We start from the raw sequence: 25,749 nt of genomic DNA, 5'->3' as shown, positions 1-25,749 counted from the left end.
TTTTATGAGTTTGGGGTGTCATGGTATGCAGTATTTTACACCTAGGAATTTGATTCTATGTACAAACTCTAATTACTGCTTGTAATTAATGATTTGCAGTAAATTTCTAACTGGTTTAGTTTTACCATGATAAACATTGCTGGTGGTATTTGTCATCATGGATAATATTTACAAGACACTTGTTATTTGTTCAGACTTACCTGGATAGTACTTGCTAGAAACTTGTGTTTTGTCCTACCTTGATATTTTTGCTGCAGAATTTTGTTGCATCATACCTTTATCATCTTTGCTATAAATCTACTGTTTGTTTTTGTCTTGTTATCAGTAATCATTGCTTAAAACATGTCATTTGTTTTGTCAAATTTGCTCTTTGTTTGAGATGTGTCATCAGCGTTAGCATACCTTAATACTAGAGGTGTGTTATTTATTTCATCATGGATAATCTTTACTAAAGACTTCTTCTACCTGGATAATCTTCACTAGAGACTTGCAATACCTGGATAATCTTGACTAGAGTACTAGAGACTTATCATATCTGGATAATCTTTACTAGAGACTTGTCATACCTGGATAATCTTTACTACAGAACTAGAGACTTATCATACCTGGATAATCTTTACAAGAGACTTGTCATACCTTCATAATCTTTACTAGAGACGTGTCATACCTAGATAATCTTTACTAGAGACATATCATACCTAGATAATCTTTACTAGAGACTTGTCATACCTGGATAATCTTTACTAAAGACTTATCATTCCTGAGTAGTCATTACCAGAGACTTATTATACCTGGGTAGTCTTTACTAGAAACATATCATACCTAGATAGTCTTTGCTAGAGACTTATCATACCTGGATAATCTTTACTAGAGGCTTATCATACCTGGATAATTTTTACTAGAGACTTGTCATACCTTGATAGTTTTTATGAGAGACTTATCATACCTGGAATATCTTTACTAGAGACTTATCATACCTGGATAGTCTATACTAGAGACTTATCATACCTGGATAGTCTATACTAGAGACTTATCATACCTGGATAGTCTATACTAGAGACTTATCATACCTGGATAATCTTTACTGGACACCTGCAGTTTGTAGGACAGGTCTATTGTACCCTCCACTTCATTAATCACATACACAGCACCAACACCACTGCAATACAGATTATTTCAAATTAACATCTTTATTATCAGAAACTGCCTTATAAAACAATATGATTATGACACTTGAAAAGAAACATTTACTCTTAAAATGCTCTTTATTATCAATTTTTTCAAACAAGTACAGTCCTTAGGACAAATGATTTTAAGCTTCAAATGTCATAAACCCTAATGGTCCATTTATCTCTGAAGTACTGAGCAAAAAATGTTATCTTTAACACAATGATATAAAAAATTCTGATAATAGCAATAAAAATCAATATTTCCTCTAATTATCTCATAGCACCTTCAGAGGTTTATTGTTAGATAACACACCATGCATCATCACTCAGTTTATCTGATAGTTCTAATTTCATCCTATAGTGTGATAAATGGAAAATGCTTACAGATGAATAATTACAAAAGAAAACTTCCTAGATAAAAAAAAGGAATGAGGACTAGAGAGATAACAGAATTTTACCTTTTGCATCCAAAGGCCATCAGGCGGTACCTGTGATTGACAGCCACGCAGGTAGCATCTGTGAGCCCCGTCACCCAGACCCCTTGTGGCACCTATAAATCATTGACCAAATGAATCAGATCCAACATAATGACATTCACAAATACCCTCTCTGTTTCAAAATTATAGTGATAAAGGTGATGACTAGTCTCTTCCTTCACAATTCATTTGTTATTATTCCATTGGAGAATTATCTCTAAATACCATATTAAGTAAAACCTGTTATGATATTAAAGAGAAATTCCATCATCTTTCCTGTGTAGTATAGTACTTATAGATGTTCTTTATTTGACTTTAAAAACACTGACACTGTATCTGCATTGGCACTGACACAGAAAAAAACAGTTATAGCTACAGGAAACAGGAAATATCACATGCACATCTGGGAAAAGCCTTAGGTTAACAGTTCCTGATGGATAATACCTCTTATGAATCTATCCATAATATGTTGACGGTGCGACCGTTAGGGCGAGCGCAGAAACATTTCAGTTTTACTTTAGATCGGGCTCGTCAAACCGCACGTGATATTTGCTACGTCTAGACTCTGACGTCATATGACGTCGTATGTATGCTGCATTACCAAAACAGAGTCTAATCAGTGCTAATTTTAATCAACAACGTTTAATCTATTATTTATTTGCTATATATCCATTAAATCAAGGTGATTTTATTTTATTGTTGAAATTTTTTTGCTACCGCGAGAACGTAATTTGCGTCGAGTTGGAATTCGCTAAGCATTATGGGACCACAGGTAACTGCGGAAAAAAATTTATTTGGATCAATGTGCAAAGAACGAATTTTCTCTTCGCCCAGGCGTTGCTTTAAGAGCTCGCAGTGACGAGCGGCACTTCGCGCCGCTCGCTGCGCTCGCTATAATGGTTAATCAGACAAGTCAGGCAACATTTCAATGTCACACTCTAGGACAAAGAAGCTAGACAAATGTTACAGATATATGACTCACGTCTAGGGTAGGCATGGATAAAATAGTAACAATAACAGAAAACTAAATAAACAAAGGAAGCTTATTTCAATGATCTTGACCTTTCAACCTCCACCTGTCATCAAAACCTACAGCATTCTTTCCTAGCAATTTTTGGTCTGACAGACTATAAGAGGGTGATAATTAGGTAGTCTGTCCCATAACCTTAGGCCCCGGACTTTGGACCACAATATTCTTAAACCCCTGAAACATATGTGTAGATTAAATACATGTATATTCAATTTTTTGTATCACTTAAGAGCATATTCAATGGGAAATAAATACCACTGACCTTGACCTTTGACTATATAACCTCAAAACCTAAAATATCTTCCTCTTTACTTTGTTTATCAATGTAGCAAAAATACAGATAATAAATCAGAGAGTAGTTGCATCACATAAATGAGAAAAATGATCATATAAAAAGTATTGACACTCTGTCATTGACTCTTGTTCAACTGACATCAAAATCTATATATGTCTTCCTCTTACAAACTATATAGTAAACATAAAATCTGAAGTCTAAACATATCACAATGGTTTCATCAGTAATCTTGCCTTTTGATTTTTTTTTACCTAAAGCTTTACCGAAATCAATTATCTAACTGCAGGTGTTATCTCTCTAAAAATCTACATATTTACGATATATCAGGTCTCTAGGTTAAAATATTTTCAAGTTATTTCATATTAATGGTCTTTGCAAGTGCCAATAATCTTCAACACTGGTTATGACATCTGACCCAGTCAACCAAAACTCTTTATGCATTTTTCCCTAATAATCCTCTATTCATATAGTACATAAGAAGTATGCATGTTTAAAAAATATCCAAGCAATAATTTGAACCTTTTATCAAGTCATTCCACTTTTTATATATGTCTTTCTTCAACCATCTTTCTCGTATTAAGCAAAGTCTGTATGTGATAATGCATCAAGTTATTGCATCACATAAATGTGGTATAAAACATGCATTACTTATTAGGATTGTTACTGACTTGTCTACCAAAATACTTTATATGAGGAAATGTTTACTCCTTTTGTATTTTCACCCTTTCTCCCTAATGGTCAAATTCAAGGAAGACAAAACAATTCTGTCTAGACAAATTTAAAATAGGGCAAAATCATTTGCAAGTGAAATTACGTAGAAATAACCATGTGTACAGTACATGTATATTGGGTTGAGAAATCTCACAGACCATGGATAATAGCCAAGCCGTCTAAAGGGATTGATCAACCCAATACTTACACTGAGACAATAACAAACCTAAGAAGTGATTTATTTTCTCAAAGACCATAATGTAAGACATATACAAAAACTGATGATCAAAATATTGAGAGGGTTATATACAAGTCATATTGTCAGATATAAATCTCACCTGTCGGACACAGAAATTAAGATGAAAGTGGAATATTTAAGTCTGAGGAAAAATAACAGCTGATTTACTTACACTGTTTTCTGCCTTTGTGGAAGGTGGAATGACAAACAGTGCTTTTCCACTAGACAGCACCAGAGTGTATCCACCTATGATAGGACTGTACTCCATCTGTTGAACACAGCCATCTTCTCTCACTAGTCTAGAAGCTAAAAGGGAAACACAAATAATAATACACTGTAACTGATAAGATTTAAGCAAAAGCCATTAAAGTTGTGATTGTCTACTTTATAACATGGTTATTGTGTACTGTAGTACCTTTTGTTTGATGAAAGTCCAGTGATGCAGGAAATCCCTGTATATGAAATGAAGCCTTTTTATTGAGTGAAGCATTCCATTTGATGCGGTGTAAACTCCCATCTTCTGTAGCTACCATTATTTCTTCTCTCACACACAAACAGCTGTAAGGAAGGAGGAGAAATTTGTATTCTCCACAATGTAAATGTTGATATTGATGGTTTATTTCTATCAATTCCTCAAATATACTTTTCATTTTAATGTTACTTGTATTCAATGCTGATTAAACACATTACATTTGGTGGTGTATCTATCTAGCGCCTTTGGAATTAAGGCAGCTTCTGCTAAATAAGTACATCACTAAATGTCTTGTGTATATAAACCATATTAATATCTACCACATTCAAAAAGTACTAAATCAAACCTCTGCTAACTTTTAACAAAGGCCCATGGGCCACATTGCTCACCTGAGTAACTTTGGCCATGCTGTTCTTTACCAGATTTCCCCCCTTGTAATACCTATTGTGGCCCCACCCTACTGCCGGGGGTCATGATTTGAACAATTGGAATCTACACTACCCCAGGATGCTTCCACATTAGTTTCAGCTTTTCTGGTCCAGTGGTTCTTGAGAAGATTTTTAAAGATTTTTCCTATGTATTTCAATGTAAAAATTGGATTCCCTATTGTGTCCCCACCCTACCCCCGGGGGTCATGATTTGAGCAATTTACAATCTACACTATCCCAGGATGCTTCCACATAAGTTTCAGCTTTTTTGGCCAAGTGGTTCTTTACCAGAAGATTTTTTAATGACCCCACCCTTTTTTTGTCTTTTCTTGATTATCTCACCTTGTAAGGGGACTTGGCCCTTTCTTTTAACAATTTAAACTCCCCTTCACCCAAGGATACTTTGTACCAAGTTTAGTTAAAATTGCCCAGTGGTTCTTGAGAAGAAGTTGAAAATGTGAAAAGTTTACAGAGGAACGGACGACAGACAACGGGTGATCAGAAAAGCTCATTGGAGCTTTCAGCTCAGGTGATCTGTAAATCATGAATTAATACTGAACATCATGCATAATGATTATGTCAATATTCTTAATCATAAACAAGAAAAACTTGAGGAGAATATAAAGTGACATTTCAGTTTATTGAAGTGATGTATCTAACAGATGCTATGTCTTACTGACCAGGAGATGTTAGCAGGGAGCTGCATTCTGGCCACCAGAGTGACCTTAATGGCTGGTATACTGTCACTGTCCGGAATACCATTGATGTCCCTCTTTGGAGTCTGATTTCTATAAAATGTAACAATTCTTCTTTAAGAGTTTTATACAACCTTATCATTCAAATGCCTTCTGAGATCAGCTGAAAAAAAGGTTTGCAAAATTTTCCTGCCAAGAAATTCACTTCATTACTTACTTTCCCTCATGCTGAACATATAAACAGTGGTGGTTTGGCACAGATACATCAAGTTCAACTTTGAAGAATAAAATGTTAAGTTTGGATGTCTGGAAAAATAAAACAAAAACAATTCATGATCCACAAACACCTAAGCAGTATAAAATTGAGTTATTTCAAGGAAGTCTGTGATCTTCGATATCATACAGAAACACCAATCTGTGATTAAAGAAATGTTTTAATTAATCAAGAGTTTTAAACCATTGTAAAATAATACACTGGTAAGAGTAAACCACACTATAGCTTTGTGCAATCCTACTTTTTTCCCCATTGTAGAGAGCAGACAAAAGACACAATAGACCTATGGTTAGTGGTGTAACAATACAATGTATTATAATACACAGGAGGTTAGCAGCGTAACAATACAATGTATTATAATACAGAGGAGGTGGATATGATACAGCATAACATAAAATGAAGTATTGATGTTTTACAATACTTTTGGGAGGAATATAATGTACCAGTACACATTTTGATAAAAAAAACTTATAGTTTTTGTGTAAACAACAATTTGGAACTTGTTCATTATCCAAAAGAGAAGGGTATTCAATTTCTTTTTCAGTTTAAAAATTAAAGAGAAAATTGTAATATTTATTGTAATCTTCGTTTTAGAAAGAAAATATTAAAGACTATTATAGTAATTCAATTACATTTTTGTTGATAAAAAAAGAAAAGCTGAAAATAATTATTTTCCTTCTAAAAAATCCAAAAAATTATGTGGAAGAAGCTATCATTTTATTATACCTACTGGTATGTGTATTTCTTCTATATAAAACCATGATAAATATCTAAACAGCCTCTACAATGAAATATTTTTTGTGCTTTTTGGCTCATGGTGAAATTGTTGTCAAACCTATTCACCCACAGCATTCGATTTCCCTAGCGTTTATATCGGAACTTTTCTGATTTTGTCTGAACGTAAAATTCAAAGTTCAATACATGAAGTCTGCTTCAGTATAGTAAAACACATATTTACTGGCTATGAGGACCATAGCAAGTTAATGCCCCCCTCAACAGCAACCATTTCCCTTTGCCATGCCTGGGGAAATAGTTGCTGTCTTGGGGGACAATAAACTTTCTATTGTCCTCATAGCCAGTAAAAAGGTGTATAATATATTACAATATTTTTTCAAAAATATTTTAATGCGATGTGATCTTTTTCTCCTCATGATACGCAGGCCTACTTATGGTTATTTGTGATCACTGTGACAAACATACATATTACATTCATCTTACACAGCCATCCCAGGTCCTGAACTCCATTTCTGAATTGAAAAACTTAGTAAAAAGGATATAGCCCACTTACATTAGAATTACCCCTACAGTTTATATAAAAGATACCATTTTAAAATCAGTTTGACATCTTTAGAGAGGTGTTAAGATCAGATTTAAATCAGATTACTGCATGGTCAGGTGTGAAGAAAAATATTTTTAAACTCTAAACCCTTACTTTTAAAGTAAACTTAACCCAGTCTTCTAGACAAAGCCACAAGATTAAATGTGAAAACCTGTAGTAGTGTATTTGTGCCAACCCTAGGACCCTTGTGAGGTAACATCTTAAAATCAAAATATGTTACCAGGTTAGAATAGTTCATCTGACCTAAAAATTGCAATTTATCCATATGTTTAATTTTTTTTAACTTCTTAAGAGAAAGGGAACTTGATACAGATGCACTCTTGTTTAACTAAATCATACTTCCCTGTGATTTCATCATTTAACAAGTGACATAAGCTAAGATAAAGCTCTTTTCAAGTAAGATTTGGTCTACAAACTTTTATTAGTTTGATGCAGGAATTCTGGATTATTAATCAGTCTAAAATAACCTTTACACAAAAAAGTAACAACTGTAATCTCGCAGTCTATGAAGGCTGTGTAAGTTTTATTGCAACAATTTAGGGCTCAACTAGGATACATGTAGATGGATAAGTAGTACCAGTAAATATTTTCATACGCCAAAGGGCTGAAGAATTAATGTGCAATGTTAAAGATTACGAGGAAATTTGGAGAAATTTTATGTAGCGTAAGAACTTTTTGGTAAAATTGTGGACATGTAGACAGGTTGACAGGTGGACAGGTTGACAGGTCGACAGGTAGACAGAATGTTTGGTTGACAGGTTGAGGGTTGACAGGTCGACAGGTTGACAGATTGTTTGTTACAGGTCTATACAAGAATGTAATCAAGAAGAAAGGTCGACGGCTTGACAGGTAGACAGAGTGTTTGCTTGACAGGTCTATTCAAGAATGCATTCAAGAAGAAAGGTCGACGGGTTGATAGGTCCACGAGTCGATGGGTTGACAGGTCGACGGATTATTATCTCCAGTGGGTTTGAGCACTAACCCTTATCTCTCGGGTGGGTTCAAGGACTAACCCTAATATCTCAGGATTAACCCTAATCTCGGTGGGATCGATCAATCGAGTGGTTTTAGAAGACTAACCCTAATGCCTTGTGTTTGTTTGCGCAAAACAAAGCTTAATTATTCGAGAGGATGTTATCAGGGTAAAAGGAATACTGAGAGGTAGTCAATTTTTGACCTGTCCACTTTTGTTTTGAGCTATAAAGGAAACCGAACAGGTATCAACTGTTGACTTGTCGACCTTTGTTTTAAGTGAAAATAGTATCTCAATTGGGTGTCACCTGTCGACCTTTGTTGTGATGGATAAGATTTAGCAATTTGATGTCGACCTGTTGACCTTTATTTTGAGGGCTAAGAGTTTATCAATTAGGTGTCAACTGTCGACCTGTTGACCTTTGTGATGACAATATAGGTTAAGTGTCAAATTGTAAACCATTTAGGGAAAAACTCTTCTTGTGAACTGTTTTTTTTTTCTTGTGGTCTATTTGACGTAATAAGGCAAAACACTCACTTTTTTGTTTTAAAAAGGGAACTATTTCTTTCCTTGTTTTAAATTTGAAAGATGTTAATTGGTTTTACGGATCTACTTTTCTGTATCCCTAGTTGAACCCAATTTTGTTACAACCCCATACACCAAATACTTCATAAACTTTGCTTTTCCTTGACATGGAGTGAACCACCTCTAACATCTTAAACAGAAATCATAGATCAATCTGGCTTCCATTCCACCAGATTAAACGTCCCAGAACCACCCCTAACTTACCAGAACTGCTATCATAGAGGAGTCTGGCTTCCATTCCACCAGATTGAACATCGCAGAACCACCCCTAACTTACCAGAACTGCTATCATAGAGGAGTCTGGCTTCCATTCCACCAGATTAAACATCCCAAAACCATCCCTAACTTACCAGAACTGCTATCATAGAGGAGTCTGGCTTCCATTCCACCAGATTAAACGTCCCAGAACCACCCCTAACTTACCAGAACAGCTATCATAGAGGAATCTGGCTTCCATTCCACCAGATTAAGCATCCCAAAACCATCCCTAACTTACCAGAACAGCTATCATAGAGGAATCTGGCTTCCATTCCACCAGATTAAACATCCCAGAACCATCCCTAACTTACCAGAACTGCTATCATAGAGGAATCTGGCTTCCATTCCACCAGATTAAACATCCCAAAACCATCCCTAACTTACCAGAACTGCTATCATAGAGGAATCTGGCTTCCATTCCACCAGATTAAACATCCCAAAACCATCCCTAACTTACCAGAACTGCTATCATAGAGGAATCTGGCTTCCATTCCACCAGATTAAACGTCCCAATAGAACAGATCTCAGTATAAGGATGAGTGTAACTAACGATCTGGACAGAAGGCTGAAAAGAAAATCATACAATATTCAACCAATGAATTTAAGTAGGAACTAAATATATACAAAGAGAATTAAGTTTTCAAAGTAAGAAAAAACAAGATAAGTTTGTGAAACACTGATGCCACTGTACACAGCTCATTGCCAAGGTTAGAGTTTCTCAAATGCAGGTCAAGGTCAAGAGGTCAAAAATACTGGTATCCAAAGAAAGGTCTTATTGCAAGGAATAAACATTATATGAAACCCCATAGAGAAACCATTCAGATATTAAGTTTTTCAAAAGTAGGTCAACTCCAAGGTCAAGTTCATGAGGTAAAAAAATGTTGGCATGCAAAGAAAGGTCTTGTCACAAGAATTACACATGTGAAATATGAAAGTCCTAGCACCAACTTTTCTAAAGCTGTGGCCAAGGTAAAGTTTTTTTTTCAAAGTAGGTCAAACTCCTAGGTCAAGATCATGAGGTAGAAGTGTTGGTACCCAAGGGAAGGCTGTATCTCATGTAATACACATGTGAAATAAGAAAGCCCTAGCACCAACCAATCATAAGTTATTGCCAAGGCTAATTTTTTTTCAAAAGTAGGTCAATCTCCAAGGTCAGCATTAAAATGTAAAAATGTTGATTCCCAAAGGAAGATCTTGTAATAAGTAATATACAAGTAAAATACCAACCAATAGTTATGACCAAGGTTAATGTTTTTCAAAAGTAGATCAAACTCCAAGGTCAAAAGGTCACAAATATTGGTACACAAAGAAATCTTGTTAAAAGAAATACAAGTGTGAAATAATTAAGCTCCAACTAATCAAAAGTTATGGGCAAGGTTAAAGATTTTGCAAACAGACAGACAGATGGAGAGACCAAATATTGGATGTCCCTTAATTTTTTATCATGGGGGCATAAAAAGATCTGAAGAGAATGAATTATAAGTCAAAGAAATGATAGATCTTTCTATACTGACATGACACATTTAGTCCTTACTGTTTTATTTTATCTAAATTCCTGAAAACAATGTTTTCATATAAACAACAAATTAAACATGTTAAAGAGGGAGAAGACTTATACATAGATTATGTTTTATTGTAATCAGAAACTAACAAGGCATAAACCTGTTATATTTTACATAGCGCATCATAAATGCAGGTTAATGTATAATTTTATATCTTGTTTTGGCATAACTGTATTGTCTTCAGATGTATAAATAGCAAATTAACAATGCCTCAGGCACTACGAGTGATCTGGTACATTTCACAAAAAAAATATCCTACATTTTGCCAGATTTTGTCAATTCACAGAAATTCTTGAATAATTACACTAAACTTCTGACTTTTTTTTTTAACTTGAAATCTCTCATTTATCACCTAATTCTAAGTATGATTAAGTAGAATTAGTTCTCAGCAAAAAGGAAACCTGCAGTGACCCAAGTAATTTATGCTATTAATTACAGTAGCTCAAAATACCAAACTGGCACAAAATACACAATTATAAACTTCCTACTCTTGGTGAACTTTTACTTTTTATATATTTTTATATCAAAATTGGTAACACTTGCTTTCTTATTGCACCATTAATAGTTAAGTAATATTATCTCCATTAATAAATGTTGACATTACCATGTAAATAAATACTAATAATGTTTAATGTACTGTGCATATAATCTGTTTACATTGCATGCTTTATAACCCAATTGAGTGGATACTTTAATCATTTATGTATTGTGCAGAGGGGCAGAGTCCACATTACAAAGGAAAATAACTTTGTAATAAACTATACTTCCTCTGAATGTGACCACATAAAAAATTATAACAAAGAAAACATAAAAGGCAATTTGCCCATCAATATTAGAATATTTAACAACCAACATATTAATAGACTTTATATCGGAATATTATCCTTTGCCTACTTTTGCCTAGATGCACATAAAAAAATACAATAGTTTAAAATTTATCAGTGTCATTTTCAAATCTGCAGTCTACTTGATAGGCAAAAATGTCAAAAGTTCTGTTGTTGAAAGTAGGAGTGTAACGATATACCAATTTCCTGGTATAGCACAATCCACAAAAAAAAAATTGTACACTATTGTGGTACAGAAACAGTATACCTGTGTATCATGTTGTATACAGGGGTGGATCCAGGAATTTTGGTTGGGGGGATTCTTTTTCCAGAGGTATGGGGTCTTGGAATCACCAATTTAAGGTCCCGGGTAATTTTAAGACAAAAATTTAACATTATCAGACTTCATAGGTGTAGTTACACCTCCTTCTTCAAACACATTTTAATATCTGTAATCAAATCATGCAAAATTTCTCCTCAGAAAATTTCTTTTTTCTTAATAGCCAAACTTATTTGCTCATCATTGAGCTGTGATTGGAGTCCATCTACATATATTTCTTGGATTTGAGTGAAACACCCCTCCCCCTTCTTTTATTTTGTGTGGTCATGTCTCTCGCCTCAATGCATATCTTCACATTTTTGTAATAATCAATAGATTTGCAAAAGACTTTTACAAAATATTAGCCAAAAAAATTCCATGATTTCTGAGTCAAGATAGAATTTTCAGAGCACATGTTGAAGACAACAAAAAAAAAATAGTCATGTAACTTTGAATTTCATAAAACTATGTGAAACTGTGACATTGAAAATGTTTTAAATTATAATGAGCATCATTTTAGTCGGACATTTAATATTTATTTTCATTTTAATTATGATATATTATAAATATAAAAAAAAAAACGTTCACACTAAACATGTTTACAACTATCTGCAGAACTCAATAAAAAAATTAATTGGCAGATCATAGAGCTAAATGTGCACTACTTTTGGACTTATTTTCCTATAAGGCTTATCCAAAGTATTTTATGCCAAAAATTTTTATGACATTTCACTACTGATGTTATCATTTAATTTTCTAATAAATTCTTTAAATTGCCTTCATCAGCCATGGAAGAGAAGGGCATTCAATTCATGCTGATCCACTCTCGCCATTTTTTACCTGTAAACAAAATCATTCTTCTTCACTTTCAGAGGTTCATGAAGGAATTTAAAAGAATTTCTGAGAAAAGTTAAGTAACATCTTTAGTTAAAAAAAATAGAAATATGTCCATAGGACATGAATGCCCTGCCGAGAGTATATTAGTAATGCAACAAGAAAATGTGTATTAGTGTATGAAGTTTGATGAGAATATCTTAAAAATTGGATATAGATGATAAATTCTCAGCAAATTATGTATAAGTGCAAAAGCTTACATAAAATGTCTTAAATAGTTTCTTGAACACTAAGCAAAGTGCAAATTAAAGAAAAAAGAGGTCAAGGTCACAGGAAAATGCAAGGTCAAAAGTTTGATGCAGTTGAATAGCTCTCACTAATACATATCAGCATATGAAGTTTGATAAAAAAATATCTTGAATAGTTTATTTAAAACTGAGCAAAACACTATTTTTTTTAAAAAGGAGGTCAAGGTCAAAGGAAAGGTCAAGGTCAAAAAATGTTGACACAGTTGAAAAGCTTACAATCAGTATGCATCAGCATATGAAGTTTGATAACACTATCCTAAATGGTTCATTTAAAACTGAGCTAAACACTAATTTAAGAAAGGTGAGGTCAAGGTCAAAGGAAAAGTCAAGGTCAAAAAATGTTGATGCAGTAGATAGCTCTCATCAGTATGTATCAGCATATGATGTTTGATATAGAAAATATCTTAAATGGTTTATTTAAAACTGAGCTAAACACTTATTTAAGAAAAGTGAGGTCAAGGTCAAAGTCAAAAAATGTTGATGCAGTTGAATAGCTCTCATCAATATTTATCAGCATATGAAGTTTGATAAAAATATCTTGCATAGTTTCTTTGAAATTGAGCCAAACTCAAAGGGAGACGGAAGGACGGAAGACGGACATGACAAACTCTATATGCCCCGGCCATATTCGCGACGGGGCATAAAAAATGTTGTTTTAAGAATTTGTTGGTATCAAGAAACTGACAGCAGGTCTGTATTTCAAGCTGCTTTTACAAGAATGCCAAATCTTGTATTATATAAATTTATTCATTTCAGCATATTTTGATATGCACATTTTAATATAATGACAGTTTTTTCTATATATTTATATACACATGTAAACTAATTTTGGAACACTTTTTTTGGGGGGGGGGGGGGGGTGACCTTCTAAATTTGCCAGTGGTATTACACTTTAAGTAATATCAACTTCAAGTACATCAAAAAGTAGATTTTGGATCGGAAACACTTGGCTAGAGAAGATGATTTAACATATGTTGTCTCTTTAGTTTAGCCTAATTAAAGTGATTTTCTTTATTTACTCATTCTGGGTTTTTTTTAATATTAAAAAGGGCTGAATTGAGCATTTTTGGTACAGGGTCCTGTACCTTTCTGAGTGGAGAGTTTTTATTGAATAAGTGGCAAAATTTGGAAATACTGATGACTTATATTATGTTTTACTGTAGAATAAAGAGTTAAATTTAGGTTTTGTTCCCTATTCACTTCTTAATGATTTATTTATAATCTCAAAATTCAAGTTTTTTTTTTTTTAATATATAAAAATGCACTCAAAAATTCAATCTGCTTGTCATTTGGGAAATTTTACTTAAGTTTGAGGGAAAAAAAAGTTCCTGGATGCAATCGATACTATGCCCTACTAGATAATGTATTTGTGTCCTCAATCGATACTATGTCCTACTAGATAATGTATTTGTGTCCTCAATCGATACTATGCCATATTAGATAATGTATTTGTGTCCTCAATCGATACTATGCCCTACTAGATAATGTATTTGTGTCCTCAATCGATACTATGCCCTACTAGATAATGTATTTGTGTCCTCAATGAAATAATCTAAAACTTTCTCACTTTAGAATTTACAAACAAATAATTTTAAAAATTACCAAAATGAAATATTATGATACATATCATGATACAATCTCAGTATATCATGATTTGTCACAATATACTTTGGCTGTATTATTTTACTCTTAATGCAGTTTTATTTTGCGTGACTCTCACACACAGGAAGAGGCATTTTTCAGATCTAAAGATACTGATGGCTGTATATTCTGGTCCAACTTTATGTACAGGGGGTATAACAAGCAAATTCTGTGGATTGTGGTCCCATTTTCTGGATCATATTGGTTGTGGTGCAATGATCATGATGATCTATAGGGCTGGGACGATATATCGAGATATCGATAATATCGATTCAATGTGAGGATGATACGCATATCGATACGTATGAAGAAATATCGACATATCGCCCAAAAAAATCTGACTCATGTTTTTCTTTGTTTACTTAACATTTTGGGTTTAATATCTAAAATAAATATGCTTAATTTAAATATAAATATGAAATACACAATAATTAAGATCACTTGTGCAAAATAATTAAGTTTTACAACAGATATACAATTTCTTTGAATAATTTATTCTTATTTGCGAAGAAATGTTTTGTTCATTTCAATATAAAAAAGAAGTTATAACCAATTAAACATATCGTGATACGTATCGTATCGTGGCTCAAATATCGGGATACGTATCGATATAGAAAAAGTTGTATCGTCCCAGCCCTAATGATCTATGGCATATTGTAACTGTTGTCTGTCAAACATGCTGAAAAAGTTTTAAATTTTTCAAGAAATTACAGTCAAGATTAAAGTTTTTGAAAGTCAAAGTTGGAGGTCTAGGCCAGGAAGAAAAAAAACAAAGTACATTTGGAAAGGTACTGTCATAAGTAATGCACATGTGAAAAAATACAGATGTCCTGTCTCTTCTGGTGCAAAAATAATGGCCAAATTAAAATTTTTGAAAACTAGGTCAAACCACAAGGTCAAGGCTTCGCCTTGGTCAATATTGATATTTTTCTGGTGAATATCAAACCATGTTCACCACTGAAAGAGTCCATAATTGTGTAATAAACTCAGTTTCCACTTAGTTAAAGTATGTACATATTACATTCCCATTTCCAAACAGACCTGTCCATTTGCAAAAAAAATGTTTGTAACACTCAAGGGACCCCTGATAGCTATAGGGGCTGTTAAAACTTGGAAGTACCCCTTCACCTTTCAAACATTTTCTCATTAGTCGATATATTGCTCTTTATTTTTGGCTACTCCTCACTGGGCCTTACCTGTACTAAAGCTACAATATTTAAATTAGAAATTGGTGTTTCATGCAAATTAGAAGACTGTTTACTGGAACAAGGTAAAAAAAATATTAAAGTGGCAAGATCCTGCAGTATGACAAAAAAAATTATCAAAACTTATCAGATGTGATGCTCATTAACATCATACCACACTGCTTGTCCTAAATTGCACAAAATGGTTTCAAACATGACTTGGTAAACAATTTTTTCCACAGTAAGATTTTTTTTTCCTAGGCTCATATTCAGTGTGCGAAATTAACGCCTGTCCGATGGTCCAAATCTACCTCGAGTTGAATTGGGCTACGCCGATCCAAATTGAAATAGACCGAATTGTCCATGCCAATTTTGGCAATGGGTAAATTGAGATTGAACAAAAATGACCATTTTATATTTTTAACAGGTAATTTAAAACAAAATAATTCTGAGAAATAGTTTTTTACTTTTATATTTTGTGTTAAAAGAATTATTGTTAAATCTCATCATTCATAACATTGTGCATCTTTCGATAAATAAACGGTGTACTATTTTTATCCAATGCTTGCTTCCTGTGCACATCCATCATGCAGCAAATCCTGACCCACTGGTTGCTAAAAGCGCTGCGTTAAACACTAAATGAATAAAACAAAAAAAAAAACAGAAAATGAGTCCATAAAAGGTAGGGCTGGGACGATATATCGAGATATCGATAATATCGATTCTTTGTGAAGACGATACGCATATCGATACATATGAAGAAATATCGAAATATCGCAAAAAAAATTCTGACTGCTGTTTTTCTCTGTTTATTTAACATTTGGCCAGGGGTTTAATATATAAAATAAATAAGCAAAATATAAATATAGATATGAAATAAATAATAATTAACACCACTTGAGTAAAATATTTTTGTTTTACAACATATAAAAAACTATTTTGAATAAATTATTTTTTTTGCAAAGAAATATTTTGTTTATTTCAATGCCAAAAAAGATTTTATAACCAATTACACATATCGTGATACATATCGTATCGTGGCTCAAATATCGTGATACATATCGATATAGAAAAAGTTGTATCGTCCCAGCCCTAATAAAAGGGAAAACTACGAAGATGATATTAAAGTTCGTGTCTCTCACAAACACAAACTGGTCTGCAGAGTGAACTTCATATACAGTGAATCTAAATATATACACGGTACAGATTTTTGCGATATTCACGAACACCGATTATATATTTTATTTTCACAAGGTAATAATGAAAATGTAATAGATACTTCAATATGAATATGAACAAAGTAAAAAATATATATGAATTAAAACAAGTGAACATTTTTCATCTTTACTTTTTGTGGACAGTCCCATTTGTCTACAGTCTATCCCAATTTAAAATGAGATAGCCCAATGAGCTATTTCACTCTCCTGGTTAGTTTCGCACACTGCATATTATTTATAGAATAATGTTCATTGTTGTCTTCCAAAGAAGTGGTGGTCTTACATCTATCAACTGTCTCTGACAGAGATGACCAATTGTAAATTATCATTTTTAACAAATCACAGTACTTAACTATTGTTTAAAATTATGTTGTTAAAAAGCACATCATAAAGGGAATTATGCTATTCTGAAATTAAGACATTTATCATAATGTAAAGAAAATATTTTATATGATGTAACTAAAAAAAGGTTATGTATTCCAAAAAATAATCAAATCCCTCCACAATACTTTGCATCAACATTTTCTGCTTTGAAGTTTTCTAAGAGTGCAAGTGCAATAAAGAAATTTGAAATTGGTGGAATTTAATGACTAGAATATTCAGCTCAAGATTTCTGAAAGTTTAAAGTGCTGATGTTTGCACTTTGAAAAATTTCGACACAGTGTATTGTCGAGACATTCATGTGAACCTGTAACTTCCATGCCAGAAATTGGATTAGATTGTCCATTAAAAGACTTTTCTCTCTCTAATTCTATTTTTACACATAAAAAAAGTCAATAAAAATGAAAACTACCTGTATGGTTACTTATCAACTCAAAAGTGAAGTATTCATCTAATGTAATTAGTCAGTGATGGTACATGTAGCACGATTCTTAGTCTTACTGTACACTTTCTGCGTTTTCTGTATATATTCCTTGAAGACTATCAGTCTAAGAATTTATGAAAGAAAATGCCACTGACTTGGTTTCATTTATCAATCTTCTTGTCATTTCTTAAGACTATCTACAACAAAAAGACAGCATTTTCCCAAATTTTTAAATTATTTCATTTTACCTTACTGTACCAAATACTGAGCGTATCCTCTGTAATGACAGCAAAAAGCATTCGATCACAGCTACTTATCACATACTGCAATGGCCTTGAACCTTTCTGAAGGCTTTTCAAGTATTTTGGCCATCCTAACGGAAAATACATCGCGTTATTTTCAAATATATACTTTCTTCTGCCACAACGTCAAGTTTCGGTAGCCATATTTTCATTTCTTTCAGGTTAAATGAAAGACTAAATTTCATTGGCTTAAATGGGAATCTCCTGTCCAATAAATAACGGTTTTCTATCCGTTACACAATTAAACGAAAAGGGGGTTTCCTCAGATTTTAGAACCGAAAGGGATTTAATGAACCCTATATAATTTACTATAAATCATTTTCTTGCAGAGTTTGCGAAAATTAATACAAATATTAGTTTATTTATTTTTATTTATGATAATTCTTTGTTATTCATACTTCATAAAACAGAAGAAGAAAAAATATTTTCTTACTTTATAGTGAACGGGCACCTGTTCGGAAATGACATTTCTCCTGTTGGCTCTCTAAATTTAGCATCTTGTTCACTTGGCAACTGTAGGGGGAAGCTTGAAATTTTGAGTGTGGATTGTTGTCATCTTGTCATTTTAAGGTTTGTTCAAATAATATAGCTTATATCCTTTGGTCCATCTACATATATGATGGTTCTGGTAATTTGAAAAACATTGGAAAATTTTGTGTAGTAGATTGGAATGTTAGTATAGCTTAGGCCAGTTAGGATTTAGTTTTCAATTGAAGTTCTACAGAGGGAGAGGCAAGTTTATCTATAAACACGTAATGAAAAGTTCAGTCTCAACATTTTCAAATGAAAAACTTTTTCCAAAATGTATATAATTAAAGCAATCACAAATTTAACTTAGTGATTTGTATGTTGTATAATAGATTTTTAACATTAAAATTTTAATCAAATTATGATTTAATAATGTTAATTTGATTCTCCTGATGATCTCAACCTGATCCAGTGTATTACAGTCAGCCACTGGCATAGTCTCATCTAAGCTCTTATTTAATCATTTAAGTTTTTTATTCAAAAAATAAGAATGATTTAATATTTTTCAGTTGTCAGTTTCCTCATGGAGGCTTTAGTGTTATTTGGATATAAGTAGAACATTAAATGAATGTTTATAATTAACATAACACATTTTATGGTTCAGTTTAGCTGGATTTTTAATTAAGCACTTGAGTAAGAATCAGGACAACTCGACTTTTCTAAGGTGCATTCAGTTGTCCAGCATTCCCTTATAAAGTCTCCATTGTATTTTTATATTTTTTAGGTATTTGAAATTTAATCTTTCTTTCAAAAGAGTATTAATGTATGATTTTGCATATAGACAATAATTATAGAAAATTGATTTATATTTTCCACATTAGATTTGCTTACACCAGAAGAAACTAATGTCCATTTTAACTGTGCATTAAACATTAAGATTGAATTAAAAGTAGAATAAGTCTATGCTATTACATGTGTATCTAAGTCTGTATAAATTAGATATTGATAAGCCATATAATGTTATGGAAAAGATTAACTCTATATTCAGAATATTGCAAAATTTTATTTACATCTATTAAAAAGTAATTTTTTGCAGTGTAGCAGTTATTGTAATGTTACATATATTTAAGCCCTTATTTAGTTGCTTCCCCAGTCCACAGAGAGTGACTCTGGTATATTTCGTATTAAATGTAAATAATATAGTGAACCATAAAATAGAGATCAGTCACTTTGTTACACCTGAATTAACTCTTCTTTATTTCTACATGTTCATGAAGTCTAATCATACTGGTGTTGATTGAAATAGGATTATGACAATATTCAGGGATCAGATCAGATCCCATTGTTCTTAAAATATGTCAAAGTATATCTTTTTCCATCTGAAAGGTGTTTAAAAATAAACAATTGATCATTATCTTTCATTCGCATACTGCATGCATTTTGAATATATCAAACATAGATCAACCAAATTTGCTCTATAGAACATGTAGAAATATGTTGGGTTTTTTTTGTCATCAATAATAGCTAGCACTAACATTTGAGATAAATTTCTGTAACACAGTTTTGTTTGGGTTGAAAATTGATTTTCTATTAAAGCAAGAAATACAGAGTAGACTAACTAAACACCACATACATTGTTTTATTTCAATATCCCCCCTGCTGTGCCAGTAGAGTGTTATCTACCAGGATATGGTTGCAAACAAAGACTATTTTGTAGAGTTATGTTAATTTCTATAATGCTGCATGCATTTAAACTGTAATTACATTATTAAATTGCCAAAAGACTCAAGTTGAGTTTTCTATCGAAATTTTACTGCTTGGCACACGGTGAACTTCAAATAGGTATGCCCAAAACATGTCAACATATTAAAAACCAGAGCTTTTGTGTAAACCACTTCACAATTACTTGCAACCTTTACAAATGATAAGAAATGCAATAGATCAATAAGGTTAGGTTCAATATTGACTTTAAAAAATGGTTCATATTCATTGAATAGGGTTTTGCGTTTCATTACTTTGACAGCTCGTTCAGCAGTTGATCAGCTAGACATTGCATGCTGTGTATATTATTGGAGGGTATTATCTGCTGACAATTACTGTTATGGGAATCTTAATGGGGTTTCCTTTCACCAGTAATAAGAGTACTTCATATGACAAATTGCATTACTAATTTTAGCTAATGGTTTTAAATGCTAAGTCTTGTCAGTGAACAGACAGAGTTCTGTTAGTAGACTTAGTACAAATATTTGAGAAGACTTGGCGTTACTGTTGTATAACTGAATACAGGATTGGAACTGTTTCCAAATGTTAGGAAGTCTGGACTTCCATTAGACATTGGCAAGACAGAAGAGATTTTTCTTTATCTTTGGGTCAATTGGGTCATTTTAAATTTTTTCAGATTAGACTATAAGAGGAGACTAGTATCAAGATGACAGACCGAGATTTAGCCCGAGAGAAGGCAGCTAAGCTGTTAAAGAAGCAGGGCTCGGTGTCTTCATTAGCCAGTAGTGAAGTTATCAAGTTCCACAAAGTCGGGTAGGTTGTTAACCTCCTGGTCACATTTCTCTCGATTCCTTGATTCAAAATAATGAATTATTTTTGTAACATGCTCAAGCAATGATTATTTAATTATAAAAAGATGACTGTAGAATTGTTATTTTTTGTGCAGTCAATTTTTGTGAAAGTTCTCAAAGGTACCTCCCATCTTATTAAGATAAGATATTCCAAATCTGCTACCTGAACCATAACTTTATTTTACTACCTCAGCATTGATCATAGGTGACAATTTTCTTCTTTTTTTTAAATTCTACAATAAGCATATATTTGGGTTAAAAAGGTCTTTGTATTTACACATAAAAATTGTGATTTTTATTTTTAAGATCTATGAGCACAGTTTCTGTAACCGAGGACACGGGGCACCATGACTTTAAACCTCCAGTCAGATTCGAAAATACATATCAACTTACACCAAACAAGAGATTTCCATCCGCCAAAGTGAAGAACGTCATTCGAGATGTGATTGAAGGGTACTTAGCAGAAGAGAAATATGAACCAGAATTGTGCAGACAAATGACCAAAACATTATCAGAGGTGAGATTAGGGAAAGTTAGAAAATATAGTCTGAAAATAAAAACCATAGTAACACTGTATTTATTTATATTATACTGGGAGAAGACCTAAATTTTCAAAACTTTTATCCAATCCCTCTGACACATTGTAAATGGAATATGTTCAAAACAAAGATATTTATATTAGCTTTAATTTGGTTAATCCTGTGATGTTCTTATATGTAAGGTCAGATGACATGTTCCTCAATAATATATAATTTTTCCCAAGAATTTGTTGATGAAGTATTGCTACTTTAACAGGTATCCTCTGAAAAAAATGAGGTACCTTACCAGGCATTTGTGCAAAATACCAGAGGATGGTGTTTCTTATATAATCCTTTTGGAAATCACTAGCATTGCCAATATCACAATTTTTGGTGTATTTATTTTTGTAAACAGTTTGTAAACATTTTAGAAATTACAAGACAATGATAATTATGATAAATTTGTTGTATATTATGAAGAGATACAAAACAGACATTCGAGGAACGTGTCGTCAGACCTTAAACTCTAATGAAGCAAAATATTCCATGCATAGAAAGTCCAATTTTAATAAATTTTTCATCTTACAGATCATTAAGGCAAGGGTCAAAGAAATGATGATCCCTCGATTCAAAATAATCTGCACAGTTCACATAGGAGAATTAAAAAACTCAGGATTGTGGGTAGGAAGCAGGTGCTTATGGGATGCGTCATGTGACACTTATTCTACTTTTGAATATCGCAACAAGACACTGTTTGCTATAGGAACTGTATTTGGAATCTATTATGAGTAAAAGTGATATTGCAAGAAGAATATAACTGCATTCATTGTCAAATTCATTGCAATCAGCAAGCTTAGTGAGATAATGCTCGATTCCTGGACTTTGTTGGACGCTGTATTTTGATACCAGTGTGAAGGGTATATATTAGGTATTAGCCAAAGTATCTTTTCTAAAGGCCATGACTGGAAATTAAGATACAAAAAAAGTGTTGTTTTGGGGAAGTAAGTATATTTTTATAGAGCCTGATTGTGACCAAGGTCTCACTTTGTACATTTGTAATGAATAAAGCATATTTTTGTAAACAATTGAATATTATGACAGCATCATTGCAGTATTCCAGAGGAAGTCATAAATCAGAGTTTTATATTTCTGCATAAACTTTATTTTTAAAAGATTATTTGAAGTTAATTAAGAGCTGTTGTTTACTTAGGAGTGGTTTTTGGCCATTTGTATGATGGATTTTGTTTGTGAGGTGCAGTTGTTCAAGTATTGGTAATTGAACAAGATTTTTTTTTCTGTAAAGCATTAAGCAGCATCTGTTGTATATGGTATTTATACAGAACTTTTATAATTGTATAATGATAACAAGAAGTTGATATTTTCAGTGATTTTTCACATTTTGTACATTGGCTGTCCCTCTGTCTGATTCTGTTACTATGTGTCAGTATTATGCCTGGGTTGCCTTTGTAATCAATTTACTGTCAATTCCTTTTCTGTTACATGAAATGTTAAATACTTAGCCAACCAACATTTAACATTTTTTACTGTTGCCAAGTCTTAGCATTATAACCCAAGTCAAATAAATTATTTAAGGTTATCTGTAGGTTATCTCCCTTGCCAAAATTAATCAAGACCCAGTGTGATAACTCAAATTAATTGTAGGAGAACAGTGATCCTTTTTCCATATAAATTATAATTAAAACTACTATTGTAAATAAGATTTAATGGTGTTGTTGTTGAATATTGGTATATCATACATCAGTTCTGTGACATTTTTACGTAATTACTGTGATATTAAGAACGAATCATTTTTATTGATTTCTTGTGCATTACAAACATCTTCTGATTTATTTCTTACTATATATTTTCTATGCGTTATATATATTTATTATTTTACAGACCCTTTTTCTAGCAATAAACTGTCTCAGTGTTCGATTTTCCAGTGTATATTTGAAGAATGTGATATAGATCATGTATATTTTTCATTTCCATTACTGTAGACAAATAATTTGTTCTAGTAGAATGACTAATTGTTCAATATACATGTATGACTTTGATTGTTGCAGATCAAGCAGAGCTTCTGTGCAACTGTGCTCTTTTTGTGTTCATAGTCAGAATATATCTATATAAGGTTATTTGTTAATACCTTCCATTTTTGTAGTCACTGAAAGCACTCAGCCCTTTCTAGACATGAAAAATTCAAATAAATGCTTTAGAAGAAACAAAATATTGTTTGCATTACTTTTAAATAAAACTTATTATATCTACCTGAATTATTATGCACCCAGCAGCCTTGGTGACAAGCTGTATAGATACACTGGTTTGGACTTAAATTCTTTATTTAAGGAACAACTGTCTTATGATTTGGTTTCATGATGTGATCAAGCAATTGGCTTGCGTGATAATTTGCATAAACACCTTCAGCATTTATGCATAAAATTATTACACAAGCCAATTGCTTGGTCATCATCATGAAACCTAAAAATCTGACAGTTATTCCTTAATATTTACATGCACTTGATTCCATTAATTAGCATGCCACAAGCCCCTCCTATTTCTGTCTCTCTATGTCCTGTCCTGCATGTGATTTTTTTTTAACACGCTTATCGATGAACCAGTAGCTTAAGCCTTTATGTAGAAATCAATTTTTTTTTATTATTTGTAGTATAATCTCGGACATGTAAATATTTGTATTTATTTCAGCAAGATTCATATTGGTGACTGATTATGCATAGATAATATCACATGCTATGTTTTTTTTTGGTCACATTTATGTAAGCATCCCATACTGTGGAATTGTTTTATATCAAATGACCAAAATTTTCCTGGTTCATGGGGATGTAATTTTGTGGGTAAATCATGTAATACAAAAGATTCAATGAACTGATACATTGACAGTTATTGTTTGTGGGTAAAGACGACCTGTCCTCCATTCACAAAAATGATTTCACAACATTATCCATTAAAGCTCCACCAGGCTCAGTGGCTAATGTGAAGAGAACGAGCTGATATGGGATGCAGTTTAAGAACAGATCATTTCTATGGTTTTTAGCTCACTTTAACGAAGTTGGGGGAGCTTATGTAATACCGTCGGTGTTAGCATCCCAGGTTGCAGTTTTTTTTTCAAGTACTTCTGTGTCCTATATTAATCAGAGATGCATGGAGGATGCTTCTAGTATGTTTTATTGTACCAGTCAAGGTTTCAGATGCTGCAATTTCAGCTGAAGAATGACCAGGATAATGTTTTTGGAGCAGGTCTCATTTCCAAGTAACTAAAAGCCCTATATTGACCAAACTTGCATGGATGATACATCCAAGGATGCACACTACTGAACTTGCTTCGGATGCTGGATCTGACCTACATTTTTCGGATGAGTGACAAGGTTAAAGTTTTTAGAGCAGCCTCATTTCCAAGTAACTATAAGTCCTATGTTGACCAAACTTGCATGGATGATGCATCTAAGGATGCACACTACTGGACTTGCTTGGGATGTTGGATATGACCTACATTTTCTGGATAAGTGACCAGGTTAAAGTTTTTAGAGCAGGTCTCATTTTCAAGTAACTTTAAGCCCTATGTTGACCAAACTTGCATGGATGATATATCTAAAGATGCACACTACCAGGCTTGCTTCGGATGCTGTATCTGACCAACATTTTCCACATGAGTGACCAGGTTAAAATAAACTATAAGGGCTATCTGAACCAAACTTGCATGGATGATGCATCACAGGATGAACACTCTCAAACTTGCTTCGGATGCTGGATATGACTTACATTTTCTGGATGAGTGACTAGTTTAAAGTTTTTAGGTAAATCAACCATTCCCAAGTAACTGCAAGCCCTATTGGACAAAAATTGCATAAATATTACATCTAGGGATGCACACTACTAGATTATTAGTTTGGGACTGCCTTATTTAAAGACAACATTCGTTGAGGTGAGCTCTGTAATCTCTGATTACCTATGTTCTAAAACATATATTCACTGAATAAAATTTCGCAAAGAAATGGCTGCAAATGTGAATGACTCTGAACTACTACTGAGAAAGAACAAGTGTTAAGGGGGATGCTTGTCTAAATATGCTGAGAATGTATAAAACCTATAGAGACAAATCAGCAACAAAGTACAAACAGACATTTAGAAGTTACTTATATCAGGAATTTGTTCATTTAAAATTTTAACAACAGAAGTCAAATTCAACACATGAAAATGCTGAACAGAATTTTGCTGATGAATCTTTTTTGTAGT

General features: G+C 32.8%; 2 protein-coding genes across 2 annotated transcripts in view; one reads left to right on the top strand and one right to left on the bottom strand.

Annotated features, from left to right (window-relative positions):
• Window positions 1–18,084, bottom strand: part of LOC133199620 (guanine nucleotide exchange factor subunit RIC1-like) — a 35,645-nt gene extending 17,561 nt beyond the window's left edge. The window contains exons 1-8 of the mRNA XM_061335471.1: window positions 17,886–18,084; window positions 9,401–9,508; window positions 5,732–5,820; window positions 5,500–5,607; window positions 4,335–4,477; window positions 4,092–4,225; window positions 1,628–1,719; window positions 1,071–1,159 (exon numbers count right to left, since the gene is read on the bottom strand). Coding sequence (XP_061191455.1) covers window positions 1,071–1,159; window positions 1,628–1,719; window positions 4,092–4,225; window positions 4,335–4,477; window positions 5,500–5,607; window positions 5,732–5,820; window positions 9,401–9,508; window positions 17,886–18,026 — 904 coding nt within the window. The 5' untranslated portion in view covers window positions 18,027–18,084. The remainder of the gene's footprint in view (window positions 1–1,070; window positions 1,160–1,627; window positions 1,720–4,091; window positions 4,226–4,334; window positions 4,478–5,499; window positions 5,608–5,731; window positions 5,821–9,400; window positions 9,509–17,885) is intronic.
• Window positions 18,085–18,423: 339 nt separating this feature from the next.
• On the top strand, window positions 18,424–23,725 carry LOC133199433 (dynein light chain Tctex-type 5-B-like). The gene is made up of 4 exons (XM_061335238.1): window positions 18,424–18,509; window positions 20,806–20,942; window positions 21,287–21,497; window positions 22,087–23,725. Exons 2-4 carry the CDS (start codon window positions 20,836–20,838, stop codon window positions 22,288–22,290), a joined length of 522 nt encoding a protein of 173 aa, XP_061191222.1. The 5' UTR covers window positions 18,424–18,509; window positions 20,806–20,835; the 3' UTR covers window positions 22,291–23,725.
• Window positions 23,726–25,749: the final 2,024 nt, after the last annotated feature.

The sequence above is a fragment of the Saccostrea echinata genome, unplaced genomic scaffold (genome assembly GCF_033153115.1).
Source record: "Saccostrea echinata isolate AGI-Se365-2 ecotype Australia unplaced genomic scaffold, CSIRO_AGI_Sech_v1 ptg000034l, whole genome shotgun sequence".
NCBI classification, from domain to species: domain Eukaryota; kingdom Metazoa; phylum Mollusca; class Bivalvia; order Ostreida; family Ostreidae; genus Saccostrea; species Saccostrea echinata.
This window is presented reverse-complemented; position numbering and strand designations above follow the sequence as displayed.